This window comes from Salvelinus fontinalis, chromosome 23 (assembly GCF_029448725.1).
Source record: "Salvelinus fontinalis isolate EN_2023a chromosome 23, ASM2944872v1, whole genome shotgun sequence".
In the NCBI taxonomy this organism is placed as follows: Eukaryota; Metazoa; Chordata; class Actinopteri; order Salmoniformes; family Salmonidae; genus Salvelinus; species Salvelinus fontinalis.
The window spans coordinates 39,416,629-39,434,071 of record NC_074687.1 but is presented as its reverse complement, the minus strand read 5'-3'; the positions used below and the strand labels follow the sequence as shown (position 1 = coordinate 39,434,071).

Genomic DNA, 17,443 nt, shown 5'->3' with positions numbered 1-17,443 from the left:
GATTCGACTATATAAGGACTGCTTAATGCCTCAGTTTAAGTGGAAAATAGTGCCGAGTGCAATCACAGTGATTCTGGAACTGTGCAACTAAATACCAAAGTGCATTTCGGTCCAAAGTAAATGTGAAGTGTGCCCATGATTAACTTCAGATAATTACAGTCGTTCTGGAACCGAGGAAACTTAAAACAATGACATACCCTGTGCAGGGGCTGACAGGGAAAGGGCTGAGGGAAATAAGATAGGAGTTGGGCAACAGTGATAACGATAATGGTGATGACAGAGCTAAGCAGTGCTACGAGCTATGAAGCAGTACTATATGCAACCCAAATTCTACTCCCGTCCTTCCACCGTCGACAGCCGCGTTGTTGGACATCCAAAATGTACAGAACTCCGGGAAGAAAGGAACATGATGTGCTGAGTCTCAATGGTCTTCTATTGAGAGAGGAAAGACATTTGCGCTGGCCTAAATATAGTGTCGTTAAGCAAAGCATAGACAGTTCTATAAGTCCTCTTTATCTCAAGGACAAGATTGCAGACACCGGTTTACCAATTAGTGTGTACTGGTTTTACCTTGAACTCCACTCCCACAGCTCGATTCAGTGTGTATCCACTGCACATCCACAGTGCCCTTCACTATGGCAAAGCACTGGATAAGCTCAGTTAACCAGGCTACTCCTCCACAAGCTTCAACTCCCTGTCTGTCTGGACACAGCAGGTCAAGCTGCTACTCAAGGACCTCTTTGCCCTACTGCTCTTATTTTGAGGCATTTTAGTTCACCATTGTGCAGCTGTATATTCCGTTTCTGACACGTAATGTCAACCCTTTCATTTCATGGGTCTGATTAATGCTTAACTTATTTGAACAATAAATCCTCCGGTACTCGGGACACCAAACCAAGAATATGTTGAAAGACCATAAATAATGCTAGGGCAAACCTTTTACACATTTAACAGTGGTTCTTCTCAAGAGTGGTTCAACAGGCGACAGGCTCACATAGAACCTTGAAATGGCTCACTCTAGTGTCATTTTTGTCACACAGGTTTATAGACAATTATAGACACATATCTCAAGCTGTCAGATGTTTTGCATTCCAAATCACTTCTTGGTTCATTCATCGTTAGAGTGATATCATCACAATTTGTTAGTCTGAGTTCATTGTGTCTTTTGAAATACGTGGACACACTTGTGTTTTAATGTCAACCATTGTTTTGGAACAAGTGCTCTGACTGCAACATTTCGTCACATTATTTTGCTGCTACTATAAACCCGCTAGATCTATGGAAGCTTCTGGTGAAAAATGTAGGCCAGCTAGTAACACACAAAACCCACAACAGAGGAGGCTACTGTAGCTAACCTCAGAAGACGCTTGGGCCCTCTAGTGACTGCCATATACTGTACTTCAGCAATAAAGGGGAATATGTACTGAAGACAAATACATGAATTGAATGTAAAGAAAATGTGATGACTGATAGGAAAGTGATATAAAAGACTGAAGCACATTCCAAAGGATCAAGCGAAACTACCGCATATCTGGATTTGAGGTACGTTTTTTTTCTCCAAGTCAAACTGGTTCAGCAGTGTCGATGAATTAACAGATTTCCCACACACAGTTTTTCACTTCTGTGTTTAGTTGAATCCAAATGTTACTATTTAACACAGTTAGGATAGTTCAAGAAAGCAGAAGTCATGCACACGGCAGCAAAGAGAGGAAGGTACAGGCTCATTTCCTACCCGCTTCTGAAGACAAAGTGGAGTAATGGCAGGCAAGGTGACTCTTCTCGTATTGAAATTCATGTTTCGTTCTTCAGTACACAACAACTAAGGTGAAATATATCCATATATCTTAATTGTAAATACTGGTATTCTATCAATTATTTTAGGAAAACCAAACAAAATCACAATGTTAATATCTAAATATTCAGAAGCCTATACTGAAAGTGATTCTACTGTATGCTATAGAATGCACTTTGCACAGTATATCTCTACAGTGAGATTGTGCACACTGAGTGTGTGAGACAGAGACAGAAGCAATCTCTGAACAGTAAACTCCTCCTTTGTCCTTGGAAAACTAAAACGTTTTTTTCCCCCCCTTCTCTCTCTCTTAAAGAAAGCAACTTTATCAAGCCACAAACAACTCTTGATAAAAATAGTTCCAAGGAGGACTATAGTCACAATGCAGAAGGTCAGAGAAAGCCAGAAAGCAAAAAAATACTTTATATCAAGATTAAAAATGGTACACAAAAGTTAATAGGTGTACTGTATTATCTGTAGCAATGTAGTCGCTCATTTCTAGCAGCTCAGGGAGTGCACTTCCATTGGTACAAATGCAACATGAGGTTTCTTTTTTTGTTGTTGTTGAAAATGAAAACGTTGAGGGTAATCAATGGCCAGTTCTTTAGTAGCATTGACACCTCTTCCTTCTTTACCGTAACAATATATAGATGATCATGTTGGTATGTTCAATGATATCATTGTACTACAAATGGTGTAGAAATGTTGTCAACTTTAGAATAATGTCATTTGCAAATATGTCCACAATATTACCCATCAAATCACATTTGAAATGCATTTCCATATTTCATTTCTCCGAATTTCGTATCGTAAAAAAATAGTAAGTTCAGTGCAAATATAGGGAATGGATAATAGCACATGGCTGATTTAATATCTATACAACACTACAGCAAAGAAAACATGTGCATGAAACAAATCTCAGCAGGCAAATAGAGAGGATTGGGGGAGAGGGGTGTTCAAAATAGATCTGCACCAAGATGTTCCCACAGCCACAATTGCCACAATTCATTATCCACATCTGTTTTACTATAAGGATGAACAAAGAAGTCTTTATGAAGTTGGAGCAGGCTGCTACAGTATGCATTAGAGTTAATGATGTAATAATTAAAGTCACTCTCAACGGTCTGATAAAGAGGAGTTACACAGTGTCAGTAATGCTGACAAAGTTTTATAAATGTTTCCACTTAATATTACATGACGCAATCCCAAATGTGATCAGCTGTATTTAAGAATGTAACTGTAATCCAAATTACACATTTTTAAAAGAAAAAGTAATCCAGATTGATTAGTTACTTCATATTTGTAATCGGATTACGTAATCCCCGCTATATGTCATCCATTACTAACCAACCCTGGTTACACATTAAATAAATATGTCTTCAATGAAATCTTCGAAGGGTAAAAGGGAATTTGGCCCTCACAAAACATCCATTTTAATTCCTACATTGCTAAACAATTATACGAGCTCCCTTAACTATTCTGCCAAATGCTAACTGCTGATAAACTTTTTAAAAGTTTGAGGTAAAAGGGGAATTTGATAATGATGATAATAGTTATGGTTTTGTTGGAAAAGTTCAAGCGTTTCTTAAGTCTTAATAAAAGGACAGCAGAAACATGTCCTTGAACACAGGACACTAGAAACATCCAAGAGTGCTAGATCTCTTTTCATAAAACCCAGTAATGCATTTAGCTAGGACCTATAATGGGTCACAGCCGAAAAGTGCCCAGAAATGCATTGTTAGGTACGGACCACACATGCACAGGCCAGTTCAGCTCTGCTACATAGTTCTGTCTGCAGGGCAAAGCTCAGCGTTCGAGCCAAAACTTTTCTATTAATCTTAAAATGTCAAGCAGAGAAGGCAACTTCAGTGAGAAGATAATACACTGACTATATTATGAGAAACAAAAGAGACTAGAAAAATAATGTTTGTATTATTTTAAAGGGCTGATCAATTATTTAATCAACCACATTCTATAGGCAAACGGAAATAATTTCACATTTTAGTCATTTAGCAGAAACTCTTACAGTAGTTAGTGCACTTGTCCCCCGTAGGAATCGAACCCACAACCCTGTCATTACTAGCGCCATGCTCTACCAACTGAGCCACACAGGGCCCCATTGGTATACATTTGAATAAAAATAAAAATAAAAAGTACGTTTAATTTTCAATACATTATCGGGCTTCATGTACTAATTGAAAGAGCGTGAAATGTACAACACAGTAAACAGGTCAGAATCAGAGTTTAGACTAAATCTGGACACATTGTAGAAGTGGGAGGATTCCTTGCACACTCCTTCCTTCCTCCCAGACCAGACAGGGGTGGGGTGTTGGCAGGCAGGCAGGCAGGCAGCACAGCAGTGAATTTCATACATTTCCTCTCATGAGAACGGACGAGGAGTCCTTCTCAAGCTCACAGGCTCACTGTTTATCTGGAACCGCAGCACATCGTCTTGAGAGCACAGACAAGCAGACGCTGCTAGTTATCCTAGAGTGCAAAAATGAATCTGAATTAATGGAGCCAGATAGATAACGGCGTCTCCGCAGCTCTCATAACAAAGCCGGCTCCAGACACCCTGTTCTTGACCAGGGATTGATTCAAACAAGAACCCTCCACAGGCCCTCCCAGAGCTGAGCAGCAGGCCTGAGTCTTGCCAGTCTGCAGCGATTACACACACACACACACACACACACACACACACACACACACACACACACACACACACACACACACACACACACAGCAGGGCTGGATGTGGAGGAGGAACTGTATCTGACCCCACATGACTGCCTGCAAATAAAACCAACTCTCTAGAAAATGCAGGTCAATAATTACGCACGAATACCTTTATTGCGAGGTATCGCAACAGAGACACTGCTATCCTACTTTCTTTCTTTTCAACTGTACATTCAGTCAACTGTTCTTTCAAATTGATATTTTCATCCATATTACAGCATGATTTCCTTTGTGCTCTTAATATTATTTTATAACACAAAAACAATGGTCATTCTTATATCGTCCTATCCTGTTTGACTTGACTGTGCCGGACCTGAAATCATAAGAGCATAAATCGTCCACCTAGACATGTGTACACAAGGTATAGGTTCCTTGTGATATGACACAGTGATAGCGCCAGACTGGTAGCAGACATTCTCGTTGAGTCAGAAGGCAGAACTGAACACCAACACTGTCTGGAAGCAGGGGGGGGGGGGGGGGGGGGGCATGTCTGCCTGTCTGTTTGTCTGGTGAGGGGCCAAGCAGAGTGTCTTTCCACTCTACCAGTTCTGCACACCTAAAAGTCTCTCACCAGAATACATGTGGACATATGCCCTTGTTGTATGACATCTATGACGCCTCAGAAGTACTGACATCAATATTATGCACCTTCTACTATGGATGTCTATGAAATTATATGGATGTTATTAAAATCTTTATGCAATTATAATAATGAACAATTGGATTGCAATGTAACCACCAATACCTTACAAATAAAGGTGTTACAAATGACAAAATATGAAAGGTACGCAAGTAGCTGTGTGATGGAACAATTTGCTTTACGTAAAGAGTTTTATTTACCAATAGGATGCTCTTCACAACCACGTTCCCTACCACACAAACATAGGGTCTACCTTGCACACTTTGCCAAGCATGGTATGGATTGAAGGGCTTTGTGCTAGCCTTTTGAGGGCCCTTGGTGCTGCAAAGACATGGTAGGAGCCATGTCCCCCGGCATTGCCAATGGGATCTGACTTGAGGTCACGCTCCAAAGTGCATAAGTATTCTATTTCACAAGGTAGTCACAGAAGTGGCTGTGATATGGCTGAGGGAGCAGGAGTACTATAGGACCGATACTGATCAAACTTACTCCCCTTATCACCACATCTGCCCTCTTAAATCACTGGCTGCCGTTAGCCCATGTACCCCTCTCTTTCTTTATAAGTGACAACATTTTGCACATTCCATGCACAGAGCGATTCAACATTAAATATTATATTCTGCGTTAGCCACTACACGGTGTGTAACATACCGAAACATCAAATAGTGTTGAAGATTGTAATGATCAATGGTGAAAGTGTCTACACCACAATAACACAACTGGATGTAAAATTGCCATTATTTTTAAACAACTTCACATCCCCAAAGGCATTCAGTATTTGAATAATATTCTATACAACATGAATGAATTTGCTTGAAGAGCATTTGAATTGTTTAACACTTAAACTGGTTCCGCCCATACAACATATGATCGAGAACTAAAAATGGACAAGGGCAAATGATAAACACAATAGAAACGGATAACAAATTAACTCAACCATGTGTTAGAGATGCACAACAGAGCATGGGGCTTTTCTTGGAGAGTGCTGGTTGAAGTGGATGTGAGAGTCGACTTGTCCATAGCAGTCACGACTTGCCGCTTGGTTATGCAAATGCACCATGACACTGCAAATGCACGGTGGACAGTAGCTCAGGCAAACTGCTTTCTCACGACTGGAATAGCTTTTAAAACCCATGTTAAAACAATGGCATGTCAAGCAAAGGGCCTCAGTACAATTCCGAATGGGCATTCAGTCCAATCACAGTAAACTAAAACCTGTCCAATCACGTACAAGCACACTGGCTACTCTGATTGTCACGGCAACTAGCACCATTGCACACACCACCGATACTAGTCCAATCCGTATATCTTTAATAATTTAACACACTACTGTCTCCTTTTTGTGGGACAATGTGTTTTTTTTTAAAATAGGGAAGTAAAGCAATCCCATTTGTTATTCATGACTTTATCATTAATCTGCTGATATATAGACACTATAATTCACGACAAAGTGTAAATAGGATAATAAAACAGAGATTTGAGAGAAAATTGTTCGTCACGGAATGAAGGGTAGCGTAACGTTTTCCTTGGGCTAGGTTTATTTCAGCCCTCAGCTGGCAGCACCCAAGTAATCGTTCATTCGGAGAGCAGCTACACGCGCCCCGATCGTAATTCCCATTCCATGGTCAATTTGGTTTGACAATCGATATCTCTATGGGGCTAGATAGGGACAATCAGTTATTTACACAATGTACACGAGACATGTCAATAGTAGAGCCCAACCGATTTATCGGTGGACTTTCTACGGATGTATTTGTATCAGCGTTTAATCCACCAAAAACGGCCGATACACACTGCATTCGGGAAAGTATTCAGACCCCTGGACTTTTTCCACATTTTGTTATGTTACAGCCTTATTTTCCTCAATATACACACAATACCCCATAACGGCAAAGCAAAAACAGGTTTTCATAAATGTTAGCAAATGTATAAAAAAAATGATATTCACATAAGTATTCAGACCCTTTACTCAGTACTTTGTTGAAGCACGTTTGGCAGCGATTACAGCCTTGAGACTACTTGGGTATGACACTAAAAGCTAGGCACACCTGTATTTGGGGAGTTTCTCCCATTCTTCTCTGCATGTCCTCTCAAGCTCGGTCAGGTTGGATGGGGAGCGTCGTTGCACAGCTATTTTCAGGTCTCTCCAGAGATGTTTGATCAAGGATAATGACTCAAGGATACTCAAGGATAATGAGAGACTTGTCCCGAAGCCACTCCTGCATTGTCTTGGCTGTGTGCTTAGGGTCGTTGTCCTGTTGGAAGGTGAACCTTCGCCCCAGTCTGAGGTCCTGAGCACTCTGGAGAAGGTTTTCATAAAGGATCTCTCTGCACTTTGCTCCGTTCATCTTTCCCTAGATCTTGATTAGTCTCCTAGTCCCTGCCGCTGAAAAACATCCCCACAGCATGATGCTGCCACCACCATGCTTCACCATAGGGATGGTGCCTGGTTTCCTCCAGACGTGACACTTTGCATTCAGGCCAAAATGTTCAATCTAGGTTTCATCAGTTCAGAGAATCTTGTTTCTCATGGTCTGAGAGTCCTTCGGGTGCCTTTTTGACAAACTCCAAGCGGACCGTCATGTGCCTTTTACTGAGGAGAGGCTTCCGTCTGGCCACTCTACCATAAAGGCCTGATTGGTGTAGTGCTGCAGAGATGGTTGGCCTTCTGGTAGGTTCTCCCATCTCCACAGAGGAACTCTGGAGCTCTGTCAGAGTGACCATCGAGTTCTTGGTCACCTCCCTGACAAAGGCCCTTCTCCCCCGATTGCCCTTCTCCCCCGATTGCCCTTCTCCCCCGATTGCTCAAGGATGATCAATAGAAACAGGATGCACTGGAGGTCAATTTCAAGTCTCATAGCAAAGGGTCTAAAAACGTATGTAAATAAGGTATTTCTGTTTTTTTTGTACCTGTTTTTCGCTTTGTCATTATGGGGTATTGTGTGTAGATGGATAAAAAAAAATTGTCCTCATAAATTGTATCCAAAGGCAAACCAACTTTGCCACAGCCGCACACCGGCCAGCTGAAGATAATTAGCGAAAGAAGTTGGCTAGCTTGCTAGCTAGTCTAGGCTACTTCCAGAGCCCTATACTACACTGCTGTTAGAAAGGTATTCATACTCCTTGACTTGTTACACATTTTGTTTTTACAGTCTGAATTCAAAATAGATTAAATATTTTCTCTCCCTCATTTACATACAATACCCCATAATGACAAAGTGAAAACATGTTTTTAGAAATTGTAGCAAATGTACTGAAAATTACATACAGAAGTATGTAATTTACATAAGTATTCACACCCCTAAGTTAACATGTTAGAATCACCCTTGGCAGCAATTACAGCTGTGAGTCTTTCTTGGTAAATCTCTTAAAGTACTTTGTACAATATTTGCACATTATTATTTTTTTTATTCTTCAAGCTCTGACAAGATGGTTTTCAAGTCTTGCCATAGATTTTCAAGCCAATTTAAGTCAAACCTGTAACTTGGCCACTCAGGAACATCCAAGGTTGTTTTGGTATGCAACTCCTGTGTATATTTAGCCTTGTGTTTTAGGTTATTGTCCTGCTGAATATTGAATTAATTTCCCAGTGTCTGGTGGAAAGCAGACTGAACCAGGTTTTCCATTAGGATTTTGCCTGTGCTTAGCACCATTACGTTTCTTTTTTATCCTGAAAAACTCCCCATTTCTTAACGATTACAAGCACACCCGTAACATGATGCAGCCACATATATGCTTGCAAATATGGAGAGTGGACTCAATAATATGTTGTTTTGCCACATTTTCTGCAGTATTAATTTAGTGCCTTGTTGCAAACATGATTCATGTTTTGGAATAGTTGTATTATCTACAGACCTCCTTTTCACCCTGTCATTTAGGTTAGTATTGTGGACTAACTACAATGTTGTGGATCCATCCTCAGTTTTCTCCTATCACAGCCATTAAACTCTAACAGTTGTAGTCACAATTGGCCTCATGTTGAAATCCCTGAGTGGTTTCCACCCTCCAGCAACTGAGTTAGGAAGGACGCCTATAACTTTGTAGTGACTAGGTGTAGTAATACGCTATCCAAAGTGTAATTAATAACTTCATCATGCTCAAAGGAATATTCAATGTCAGATTTTTTTTAACCTTATCTACCAATAGGTGCCCTTCTTTGCAAGGCATTGGAAAACCTCCTTTGTCTTTGTGGTTGAATCTGTGTTTGAAATGCACTGCTCGACTAAAGGACCTTACAGATAATTGTATGTGTGAGGTACAGAGATGAGGTAGTCATTCAAAAATAATGTTAAACACTATTATTGCACACAGAGTGAATCCATGCAACTTATTATGTGATTTGTTTAGCAAATGTTTACTCCTGAACTTATTTAGGATAGCCATAACAAAGGGATTGAATACTTATTGACTTAAACTATTTCAGCTTTCATTTTTTATTAATTTCAATAAAATTCTAAAAAAATTATTCCACTTTCACATTATGGAATATTGTGTGTAGGCCAGTGACAAAAAAAAATCTAATTTTAAATTCAGGCTGTAACAACAAAATTTGGAAAAAGTCAAAGGGGGTTTGAATACTTTCTGATGGTCAACTCAGTTCAACTCGGGATAACCAGTACTACGATAGCGGCTCAGCTTTTAGCTAGGAAAATCTATATTGCAAAGAACCTTTTAGTACTAATCTGTCCCGGGCAGGCTAACTCAGGGCAGGCTAACTCAGGGGTGAAGACCAATGAAATCAGTTACCTTCCCTCTCGCAAAGATTGAGTCATCATCCCTTTCATTTGAGTTAGAAGACTGATTACATATTTTATTAACCTTTTACTGCAGTGGGTTAAATCAGGGTGACACAGAGTGTTTCTTGGTAGTCAAACAAATCTACTTTGAAACAAAAGTATACACGTGTGTTAAAAAATTAACGCTAAAATACCTATCACATGACACATTTAGTAATGACAGAATGCATTAGAAACTTCACGCACAGTAAAACTTGTATATGACTAAATACAACTATTTTATCGATAGGAGTGAGAAAAAAGTTGCTTGTGCATTGATAAGCACACCAAAGACGACATTAATGATAAGTAATAAATTAAAAACGACACTTCAACAAGCCTATTTCACACCATAGCCTGCTGAATTTGCAAGATAACTTTTCTGTCATTTTGATTTCAGCACAAATGAAAATGTGGCACCGACTCGCCCATGGGTCATTCCACCTCATAAAGCACAAGAAACACCCACCATCTCAGATTGTTCTGAAATAGTTTCTGTTAGAAAACGATAGGATTAGCATTGATGCAACATTATTTTGTTGAAATATAATTTGATCTCTGAGAAATTAATCTAGCTGATTGTACCCTAATTGGCCATTTTAATTTATAGGATTAATATAATATTCAATAAATATAAACTCAGCAAAAAAAGAAACGTCCCTTTTTCAGGACCCTGTCTTTCAAAGATAATTCGTAAAAATCCAAATAACTTCACAGATCTTCATTGTAAAGGGTTTAAACACTGTCTCCCATGCTTGTTCAATGAACCATAAACAATTAATGAACATGCACCCGTGGAAAGGTAGTTAAGACACTAGCAGGTTAAGGAGACGGTAGGCAATTAAGGTCACAGTTATGAAAACTTAGGACACTAAAGAGGCCTTTCTACTGAACCTGAAAAACACCAAAAGAAAGATGCCCAGGTTCCCTGCTCATCTGCGTGAACGTGCATTAGGCATGCTGCAAGGAGACATGAGGACTGCAGATGTGGCCAGGGCAATAAATTGCAATGTCCGTACTGTGAGATGCCTAAGACAGCGCTACAGGGAGACAGGGCGGACAGCTGATCGTCCTCGCAGTGGCAGACCACGTGTAACAACACCTGCACAGGATCGGTACATCTGAACATCACATCTGTGGGACAGGTACAGGATGGCAACAACAACTGCCCAAGTTACGCCAGGAACGCACAATCCTTCCATCAGTGCTCAGGCTGTCCGCAATAGGCTGAGAGAGGCTGGAATAAGGATTTGTAGGCCTATTGTAAGCCAGGTCCTCACCAGACATCACAGGCAACAACGTCACCTATGGGCACAAACCCACCATCGCTGGACCAGACAGGACTGGCAAAAAGTGCTCTTTACTGACGAGTCGCGGTTTTGTCTCACCAGGGGTGATAGTGGGATTCGCATTTATTGTCGAAGGAATGAACTTTACACCGAGAACCTGTACACTAGGGCGGGATCGATTGGGAGGTGGAGGGTCCGGCATGGTCTGGGGCGGTGTGTCACGGCATCATCGAACTGAGCTTGTTGTCATTGCAGGCAATCTCAATGCTGTGCATTACAGGGAATACATCCTCCTCCCTCATGTGCTACCCTTCCTGCAGGCTCATCCTGACATGACCCTCCAGCATGACAAAGCAACCAGCCATACTGCTCCTTCTGTGCGTGATTTCCTGCAAGACAGGAATCTCAGTGTTCTGCCATGGCCAACGAAGAGCCCGGATAACAATCCCATTGAGCACGTCTGGGACCTGTTGGATCGGAGAGTGAGGGCTAGGGCCATTCCCCCCAGAAATGTCCGGGAACTTGCAGGTGCCTTGGTGAAAGAGTGGGGTAACATCTCACAGCAAGAACTGGCAAATCTGCTGCAGTCCATGAGGAGGAGATGCACTGCAGTACTTAATGTAGCTGGTGGCCACACCAGATCCTGACTGTTACTTTTGATTTTGACCCCCTTTTGTTCAGGGACACATTATTCCATTTCTGTTAGTCACATGTCTGTGGAACTTGTTCAGTTTATGTCTATTGTTGAATCTTGTTATGTTCATACAAATATTTACACGTTAAGTTTCCTGAAAATAAACTCAGTTGACAGTGAGAGGACGTTTCTTTTTTTGCTGAGTTTAGTACGTTACATCCGATTTGGACCACATGTGTTTCTAACAATGAGTTAGAGATGAAGAATGCAAATACATTTTCAAAATCCACCCACGGACCCCCCACACCCCACGTCAATCACACCCCAATAACTAATATAAGTCCTCTATGTCAAATGGTGGCATGGTTTGCTGAAATGACATCGAACGACCACCATGGATTGATGTTTTCTCAATGAAGAGTTCGGCGTTCGACTAGCAACGTGCGACATGCCCGCGCAGTTACAAGCCCGTTGGAGTTAGCAGCAAGCGGATGAGCAATATCCACCATCGTAGTACGGATGAAGTCTGTCTGGAATGTGAAGCTAACTGAAGCTGGCTAGCTTTAGAAAACCCTGAATAGATCTAGCTTCAAATCATAGTATACCCCTCTGATTTGAATTTCAAGTTATCTAGGAGGTTGACTGTAACTATGTACTGTTTTGGCAGAGTGAGAGTACAAACGCTTCCCCCATTCAAAGACACTCCAAAGCCTCCAAGACCCAGATCTCATTCTCAGTCACATTACCTAATGAGGAGAATTGAAACCAAGGCTAAATCAGGAAGTTCAGCCCCACTTTAAAATGTTGAGAGTAAATAATTTTGCCTAGAGACCGACTACCCTCAAAGACAGCCTGGGGGATTCAATAGACAGACTTGTCACACCCATTTATGGGGCTAGGGCAGTGATTTCACTGGTTTCTCAAGTGCTGCTGAGGATGGGTCGTGACCCTGCGACTGGGGGATTGTGACACATAAACAGCTGGTCAGTCTGACATATTCCCTTTGTCTCGACAATGGAACAGCTCAAAAGGCTGAGTGAAAGCCTGTCAGCCTAATCAGGTGAGAATGCAGCTCTCATCATTGTGTTACATAAGGAGCACATTGAGACAGGCTAACAAGGAGCCACACTGTTCCAGCCCGAGGTCACCAAGGTGTCATTCTGCATACTTCTTCAATGCTGAGAAATCCAAGTATTTCACTCTTGACAATCAAAAGAGAAAGCCAAATCCATGCTAATCCTTTGGACTTTTTTTTTTTAAACAATAGAGCGAGGGGATCATTAGAGAAATGCAACCACTCTAGTTTTTCAATGTGAATCCTGGGTCAAGTGGAAAGGGGATCGGGTATAAAGGGCTCATTTGAGACTGCTGTATCAAGTGAAGACTGACACTTTAGTTTCTTTGGGAAGATAATCGAGCTCTACAATCATCTTATCAGACTGTAAACAGAAGAACAAACAACAATCTGATCACCTCCCTTGAGCAAATCACAAAGTATTCTAAATCGCATGGGCGCCGGAGACAACTGGAGAATGACAAATACATTCTGAAAGCAACTCATTATTAAAAGCTGAGGAGCGAGGTCTAATGCTGCTGATTTTCTTTGGTTAGCACTGAGCTCTGTAATTTCAGGCTTTACCATGACTCAGAGGCCTGAGTTGGGCCTCATCCCCTCCTCTCCCTCAGCCAGAGATACCCAGTGAGTGTAATTAACACCTGCAGGGAACCAATCGCCTCCAGGGAATGGGTGGTGTGGTCATCGAACGAGCCACAGCCAGCCTGACTTGACAGTCTTGGAGATAATATATAGCAGGCTTTCCGTTTTGACGTTCAGTCATTTCTTAAAGCATAACCATAATTGTTAGCTTGGAACATAATGAATGTGCTCCCAGTTTAGTAAATGGCACCGAGCATGGGTTCTGTAAAAGCACATACATCATACAGTACAGATTCAACATTGGCACAAATCGAATCAAATCCGTGCAGTAAAAAAAAAAAAAACATTGCTCCTGACCTACAATGAGAAAATCCTAATGTTTTCACACAAATTAAAATTAGATTTTTTTTTTTTTTTTTTTACTTCACTAATTACATCATTTAAAATGATTTTCTGTAGACCAGGAACAGCAAGAGCAGTTGTGTGACCATGTTGTATGGTTTTCCGTAGCGCAGGCTGAATCAAATCCCCTATCAAAAAAGTACAAAACATTTTTTAAATCTTACTTTAAGTTAAAGTAATGTACAATAACTAGTGTATACAATGCATCTGCTGTAAGGTAAATTAATAAACCTAACCCCCAAAACCTAAACGTTAATTCTCTCTTCTCCGTTCTAGGCGGGAGACAGCCGCGTGTACACAAATAACCTATACCGATAAACTCTCCCCGCGTAATTGCGTCGCAGTTTCTATATACGTAACTACAATGTTGTCACTACAGTTATTACATAGGTATAGGGACAAGTTAAGGTACTGAAGAGTTATCCATTTAAGCACAGGAATTCCATGTGATGAGATCAAGCAGAACCAAAACAGAGCCAAGGATCTAGTAAGGAGTGAACGCTGACCTAGTGCCAGGTCTCCTCTCCCCCCACATTCACCTCCTTCAGTCATCACTCTCTCCAACTTTCTATGGCTTCGTCCCAAATGTCACCCTAATCCGGATGTACTGCATTCATTTTGACATTAGCCATTAGACCAGGTGTGCTGTTCATTGTAACACTAGTGCTGATACAGAACCTAGGTAAAGACCGGATCTCACAATCACACGTAGTGTGGATTCCCTGTAGAGTGTGCTGACACGGCATTCTCAACACCTCATTTTCATACTTGCACAACTGGTTCTGCGACCTCACGCCCTGCAGTATCAGATGCTTAGCGCAAGCCAAACATGACCGAGCTATGGGTGAATTTAAATTGACACGTGTCTTGCGGCTAGTTTTTTGTTTTCTGTCAGTACCATGCTATTTAGAATCACATGTAATGCCTGAGGTTTTCAACTGGAAAACATAAGAGGGGGAATTGGTGTTTTCTATAATATAATATACAGAGAACGCAGACTGGAATAAAATGTCTGCTCACTTGAGTTGCGCCGCTTTTGGTCCAGGGTAATAAACAATCAGAGACAAGGGATGAGACGGTTGAGGGAATAAGTTCTGGGAAAGGGTTTGGAAATGGGTCAGTCAGCACAGTCTCCTCTCCCTCTTCACTCTTCCTGGAGAAAGGGAAAGAAGAAGTATATTAAACAGAGGCAGCCATGGTAATGTCATTGGGACTGTATATCAGATTGCTGGAGGACTGTCGGTCTGGAGCCTACAGAGAGTCATAGGGATCTCCTTAGCTTCTATTTCAGACATCAGATTTTACAGTCCATACCCAAACTAAAGCTTGCGTATGGCCAGCTTGTGTTCTATACCTCCTCTCTATTGTCGGGGCCTTTGATGAGGACAATGTGTCTTCTGTACATTCGAAGGGATTCAGTATGACTGAACAGGTGATCCTCCCAGACAGACATGGCTGACGGCCAGTCACTGTGTCTGCGACTGTGTTGCCCCCCCCACACACTCTCAGCCAGTCAGACGACACACCCAGCAGAGGGACAAACCGATATTTGATAAAACAATAGATAACAATGTACCCTCCACCTCAGATGCCGCTTAGAAATAGCACTTTGGAGCCTAGTTCTCTCCAAGTTAGCATTAATCCCATTAAATGCGACATTAATCAAGATAGAGTTTGGTGATACACCCTCTCTATATAGAGGCTACAATCTGTATACCCATGTCGCCCCATTCATGCATAGTGAATCCACAACTGAAATACAGTGTATAATCCTTCTGTTTGTCTGATATGGATTTCTGATAGTGTCATGTACGAGGGTGCGGCCTTGACGGTCGTTCTGTTGTTTACTTCTCAAAGCGTGTCCGTTTAATCCGTTCACATCTAAATCGATGTCCGTGTGGGAATGACCAGGCTGACAAAAGCGTCACCACATTCTCCGGTAGTAGCATGAGAAGATAGGAAACAGAGTTTATAAGTGAAGGCCTTGAATGGTAAAAAAGGTGGCTCACGTTGACATTTCCTTACTGCTCTGTAAACACACAGCAGTTACTAAGTTACTAATTACAAGCAGAAAAGTAACAGGTGCTTGATTCGAGTCCATTTCTTTCAGTGTACTATTCAAATTGGCTAAAACTATCCTCTCGTTGACAGTTGTGTGTTCACCACAAGTGTTTACAGGTACAAAGTCTACAGCTATTTTTCAACTGGGACTTCTGTGCCCTACCGCTGCAAACACAAAGGGTGTACTATTCCTCTGTAGGAGAGCATATTGTATGAGCTCACTAATCACATATGTTAAAGATTAACTTCAAGTAGTGAGTTACAGTATAAAGTAAGATAGATATGCTGAGGCTCTTGGAGGAAATGCTGGGATTTATATTACTAACACATTTATGAGGTTTGTGTTTTAGACAGTTCATTGAAAACAGACTAAAAATAAGTTAAAAAAATACAGTAAATCACACTCATTCACAGCAGCCATTCCAAAGGAGAAATAAACCATACCTATTTCCTTTGCAGACAGCAGTCTTGGAGGGCTGGGCATTTGGTGGTTGTAAAGAAGCATGCAAAGGGATGAGGGACGGGCTGGAAGAGCCACTCACATTACCCTTCCCACTCCCAAAAATCTCTGCTTTCTCTCCGAGGCAGCCAGAGGTGTGTATGTCTTCCAGTGTGTTATTCATATCACTCATGGGGGCCGGCTATTTCCAAGGCATCATCTGGAGCAGAGAAAAGAGACGAGCTGTTGGATTGGCGTGTAGAGTGTGCAGGGCAGTAGCAGAGCAGAGCAAAGTGAGAGCGGGAGCGAGAGCTGGCTGGGCTCCTCTGTCTGATCACAGCACACAGCAGACACAAGCTTCTCCGCAAGGCTCATCTGCTGCCCATGAGGCTGGCCCAGTGGGGCAAAATGAACCCTCCTACCAAAACATGATCCACCACAATAAAGTTATTTTTAACGCAATGACTCCCAAATGAGCCTTCTTCGCTTTGACACAGTGACATATTAAAATCCACAAATGTGTCTCTCTCCCTGTCTGGCTTTTCTCCCTGGTTTTAGTTGTTAATTTACCCTCTTTTTTTTCACTTCTTGTATTTCTTTAATTAAACTATTTATTTTTTTACTACCTGGAAAGCAGACCTGCACACAAAGCACACTTACACAAAGGGTTGTTCGTTGTTGGTATGCAACTTATCTCTGTAATGAGTCCTGGAGGTTTGCCAGACTGTAAGACCAACTGTTCCTTTGTCGCAGACTTCACACTGAGGTCCCGACTCCACTTTAAACTGAGCCCTGTGCTGGACTAGATGCATGTGGAGAATATCCCAGACAGAGTGACTCAGCTGTGGTGTGGTGGGCTGTGGCGTGGTAGTCTATGTCATTCTGTGATAGCCAGCCAGGCATTATGTGTGGGGGGATGGTTGATGCGATAACATCTATCTGAAAGGTAATGTGTAACAGAGACTGGGCTGGGGTTGAGAGGCTACTGTAGATAATGACTGCCTGCATGTGATTAAGG

The 17,443-nt window shown here is 41.6% G+C and overlaps 1 protein-coding gene across 5 annotated transcripts in view; it reads right to left on the bottom strand.

The window, feature by feature from the left end:
* The window catches only part of LOC129821309 (growth factor receptor-bound protein 14-like), a 48,761-nt gene that overhangs the window by 23,943 nt on the left and 7,375 nt on the right, over positions 1-17,443 (bottom strand). The window contains exons 1-3 of one of the 5 annotated variants that reach the window (XM_055878825.1): positions 17,086-17,330; positions 16,431-16,645; positions 14,946-15,078 (exon numbers count right to left, since the gene is read on the bottom strand). In XM_055878825.1, coding sequence (XP_055734800.1) covers positions 14,946-15,078; positions 16,431-16,618 — 321 coding nt within the window. In that variant the 5' untranslated portion in view covers positions 16,619-16,645; positions 17,086-17,330. The other 4 variants (XM_055878827.1, XM_055878826.1, XM_055878828.1 and 1 more) reach the window with 4 other exon arrangements.